The sequence below is a fragment of the Oncorhynchus tshawytscha genome, unplaced genomic scaffold (genome assembly GCF_018296145.1).
Source record: "Oncorhynchus tshawytscha isolate Ot180627B unplaced genomic scaffold, Otsh_v2.0 Un_contig_12815_pilon_pilon, whole genome shotgun sequence".
In the NCBI taxonomy this organism is placed as follows: Eukaryota; Metazoa; Chordata; class Actinopteri; order Salmoniformes; family Salmonidae; genus Oncorhynchus; species Oncorhynchus tshawytscha.
This window is the reverse complement of record NW_024605880.1, coordinates 47-4169: the sequence shown is the minus strand read 5'-3', so window position 1 is coordinate 4169 and position 4123 is coordinate 47. Positions and strand designations below refer to the sequence as shown.

The window sequence follows — 4123 nt, the reverse complement described above, 5'->3', positions numbered from 1 at the left end:
CATTTCCCTGGCAATTAGAGTTCTATATCTCATGAGCTTCAGCCACTCGTATTTGAGTGACAGCTAGCAAGAAGCCAGCCCAGGGTTATCCAATGAGGTTGCAGGGCGCGCCACAGCAGAGAGAGAGATGACGTGGTGAACATATGTGATGTAGTACAACATTTTCAGGGACCACTTTTGACTTGTGAGTGTTACTATCAGCACTACTGGCTAAAAAGTACACAAAGTAGCAGAGAATCTCTTTAATGAGTCTGTTGACTGTAGTTTATACATGATCAGACTGTTCCAGCTGGAACAACTAGTTTGTTGTGTGTCTTTTGTATTAAAATGTTCTATCAGTTTATGTTCCACATTATCCTGTTATTATACAACATTATCTTCACCAGATCTCAAACCAGCCTTCTACATTGTCACATTATAGTGTCATTATACAACATTATCTTCACCAGATCTCAAACCAGCCTTCTACATTGTCACATTATAGTGTCATTATACAACATTATCATCACCAGATCTTCTACATTGACCACATTATCCTGTTATTATACAGCATTATCTTCTCCAGATGTCAAACCTCTTGTCTGTCAGGAAGGATCTTCTGTCCTGGATTCAGCCTTCTCTTCCTGAACTAAGACCTGATGTTGTTTCACCAGATGTCAAACCTCTTGTCTGTCAGGAAGGATCTTCTGTCCTGGATTCAGCCTTCTCTTCCTGAACTAAGACCTGATGTTGTTTCACCAGATCTCAAACCTCTTGTCTGTCAGGAAGGATCTTCTGTCCTGGATTCAGCCTTCTCTTCCTGAACTAAGACCTGATGTTGTTTCACCAGATCTCAAACCTCTTGTCTATCAGGAAGGGTCTTCTGTCCTGGATTCTGTTGTTGAAGAGTCTATAAAACATGATTATTATGAATCATTATTACATCATTAGACAACACATCTCCATCCTCCAACAGTTGCCACCAGAAACAGGCTCACCCATATGATCTCACACACACACATGCTCTGCTCACCGTCACACACACACCCTTACCGTATGGTGTGTATTGAAGTGTTGGTAGAGACCAGTTGGAGAATTCTGTCAGTCAGAGCATCAGTGATGTCATTGTGGCTCAGGCTACAACAGAGAGAGAGAAAGAGAGAGAGAGAGAGAGACAGAGAGAGAGAGAGAGAACGAGTGGTCAGACATTTGTCATCTAGTGTCACACACACACACACACACACACACACACACACACAGTGAAAGCCACTCACTCCAGGACTTGTACTTTATGCAGGTGTGTGATCAGGGGCTGTAGCTGGTGGTCTGTGAGTTGACAGTGGCTGAGGTCCAGTTCTGACAGACCCTCTGAGTGTTCCAGAACCAGGGCCAGAGATCCACAGGCCTTCTGGTCCAGCCTGGTCTCACTGAGGTCCAGCTCCCCACCCAGGGCTCTGCATAGGGACTCTGCATGCCTTAGCAGCCCCTCTTCAATCCCCTCACATACAAGGTCCAGCAGCTGAAGTAGCAGAGCTTTGCTGGGACTGAGAGGACAAGAAGCAGAGTCAACATTATGACACAGAGTAGGTCTAACTCCTACTGATAAACTAGTTGGTCAAATGATTGTCTTTGTGTCTCTAACCTCAGCTTGACAATATGCAGGATGGGAAGCAGCTCCCTCAGTGCTCTGTCCTCCACCTCACAGTCTCTTAGGATGATCTGGACCTGGTTCTGAACCAGCTGGGTGCCGAGTTGGTTCTGCTTCAGAACAGAGTTGATGGCCTTGCAATGGTCAGTGGTCAGACAAAGAGCCTCCCCCTGGTCCTGAGCTGACAGGTCCACAGAGGAGGAGCAGGAGAAGTCCAGTCTGTGGTGCAGAGACCTGAGCAGCCATACTGCTGTTGGTGGTGATGATGGTGCCCCCTGCTGGATCTGAGAGGCAGCACAGCACTGGAGGAAACTCAGCAGTAACCTCCTGTCAACACTACAGAGAGAGAGAGAGAAACAGAGAAAGAGTGTGTGTGAGAGAGAGAGAGACTTATTTACACACCATCACACATTAAAACACTGATAAACACACTACAACTCTGGTTATCAGGTCAACTCCCAGGAGTTCCCCTTCAATTCCACCACTAGCCGAGGTTAAGGTTAGTACATTACACTAAGGTTAGGGTAAGAGGTTAAATCAGTCAGGAAGTGGAAAGCCTAATAGTTCTATCCATTCTAGCAGGGTCAAAGAGTGCCAACTAAACCTGAGTTGGGAGACTCTGTCCAGAAGAGGCAGGATGCTCTCTATCTCCCCCGGTGGTATGGAGGTCCACAGCAGGTTGACTTTGACTTGGTGGCTGTGCTGCAGGGTAAAACACAGAGCGGTACAGTCCACTCTGTCCAGCTCTCTGCTGTTCAGGTTGATCCAATGGTCTGAAGACCTCAACAAACTGGACACACAGTCACTGGCTCTACTGTCATAGATCTGTCTGATGGAGGACTTTACAAAGCTGGAACTGGACCTGAACAAACATGGAGAATGGATTGTTGTGGTTATGTCAAGGTTTTATAAAAGATAACTCACATAATAACAACTGGCTGGATAAGACATTAATAATTAAAGTATATAAATATTGAATAAAGATCTCCCACCTCTTGAATAAAACCCTAATATATTACAGAGGAAAACTCAGAACAACATGTCACTGGATAGAAATAGTTATTTTATTCTTTCTAGAAAGTCTGAATAGAGAAAGAAGTTCTCCCACCTCTTGAGAGTAACCCTTCCCAGAAAGGGGAGAAGATGTGAGCTGTTCTTCTCTAGGAGCCGGTTCTTCCTGAGGTCCACAGTGATGTTGTGGGTTGAATGCTGCAGCAGAGAGAGAAGCACTTCCCAGTCCAGCCTGCAGGAGGTCAGGTCTCCACCAACCTTCTCCAGGAACCACTGAGTCAAGTCCTTGTCCTGAGCTTCATACACAACTACAGTCAGCTGCTGCAGAGTGTCTGAGTTTAGTCTAGGAGGTTGGAACATACAGGCAGTCAGAAATATGAAGAAAAACACATGAATGAAGTTACTATTTCTACTTTAAAAAAACATCAGTTTCAGACTGACCTGAGAGAGAGAGGTCCCTGGTGACACAGCAGTGTGATGAGAGAGTGACCCTGGATGCAGAAGTCAGTCAGGTCCAGACACTGAACCCTCCAGATTCTCAGCAGGGACGCCACACTACTCAGAGCCCTGGATAACACTCTCTCTGGTGGCTGGCTGCTCTTTAGGACCAGGGAGAGTTCTGGGACAGTCAGTGGAGTAGCACCTCTCCCTGTCCTCCTAACCAGTCTGGACAGTTTCACTGCCATACCCACACTCAGGCTGGAATGAAAAGACAAAATGCAAGTCACTTGAAACAGAGAAACCCAGTCAGATAAATATTAAATAAGAAAATAAACTATAAAATAGACCTGTAAACGCTGTCTTCCTGAACATACCTGAGCTTGTGGAGCTTTGACTTATGTCTCAAAAGAAGTGCGGCTCCTTGGAGAGAGATCTTGCTGGGGGTGAGAGTGAGGTCCACTCTGGAGGCACAGAGACCCAGGACTCTCCCCACAGACCTGCAGGTTTTCCTGGGTAACACTCCTCCCAGTGACAGGGTGGAGCCCAAGGCCTGGAGGAGAGAGGCCAACTGCTGGTCCTCCTCTCTGGACCTCACAGGGATGGATTCACACACAGTCTGGAAGAACCTGTCATCACCACAGCTGAAACAGCAGAACATGGGGGACATCAAATCAGACATTTAGGAGACAGTGACGTCCAAAAGTATTGGGACAGTGACACATTTTATGTTGTTTTGGCTCTGTACTCCAGCACTTTCTAAACGGTGAAAATGACCTGACATTAAAGCTGACAGTCTGACCTTTAACCTCAGTCAGTGAATCATGTCAAAGTGTACAGAGACAAAATAACAAATGTGTCCATGTCCCAATACTTTGACCTCACTGTACATGAAGACCTGCCTGTCATATGGAAATATAATACCATGTCACAGAGAAAGTTACATAATATACAAGACATTTTGATTTTATAGATTAGATATTCTGAATATAAACGTTCAGATTCTTAAAGGTAAACAAGATTTCTAAAAGACCAATGTCTAGCATC

At 45.4% G+C, this 4123-nt stretch overlaps 1 protein-coding gene across 5 annotated transcripts; it reads right to left on the bottom strand.

Moving 5' to 3' along the window:
- Nucleotides 1-227: 227 nt before the first annotated feature.
- LOC121842094 lies at nucleotides 228-3754 on the bottom strand. Of its 5 annotated transcripts, none has more exons than XR_006080928.1 (10): nucleotides 3454-3754; nucleotides 3080-3337; nucleotides 2736-2981; nucleotides 2232-2489; nucleotides 1622-1963; nucleotides 1254-1523; nucleotides 1033-1116; nucleotides 839-889; nucleotides 656-750; nucleotides 228-567 (listed from the first exon to the last, which is right to left on the bottom strand). XR_006080928.1 is itself a non-coding variant. In XM_042312212.1 (9 exons), exons 1-9 carry the CDS (start codon nucleotides 3744-3746, stop codon nucleotides 735-737), a joined length of 1818 nt encoding a protein of 605 aa, XP_042168146.1. In that variant the 5' UTR covers nucleotides 3747-3754; the 3' UTR covers nucleotides 228-734. The 5 variants fall into 5 exon arrangements, 2 of the variants coding, with proteins under 2 accessions (XP_042168146.1, XP_042168145.1); XR_006080926.1 differs by having other exon boundaries at nucleotides 228-574; nucleotides 663-750; XR_006080927.1 differs by having other exon boundaries at nucleotides 228-574; nucleotides 663-889.
- Nucleotides 3755-4123: the final 369 nt, after the last annotated feature.

What these genes read in the sequence shown, in the direction of transcription:
- LOC121842094 (XM_042312211.1), bottom strand. Translation starts at nt 3,746, where the DNA reads ATGTCCCCCATGTTCTGCTGTTTCAGCTGTGGTGATGACAGGTTCTTC. An exon ending in CTGCATATTGTCAAGCTGAG is followed by an intron (nt 1,524 to 1,621) that starts GTTAGAGACACA and finishes TTGTCCTCTCAG; the next exon opens with TCCCAGCAAAGCTCTGCTAC. An exon ending in CATAAAGTACAAGTCCTGGA is followed by an intron (nt 1,117 to 1,253) that starts GTGAGTGGCTTT and finishes TCTCTGTTGTAG; the next exon opens with CCTGAGCCACAATGACATCA.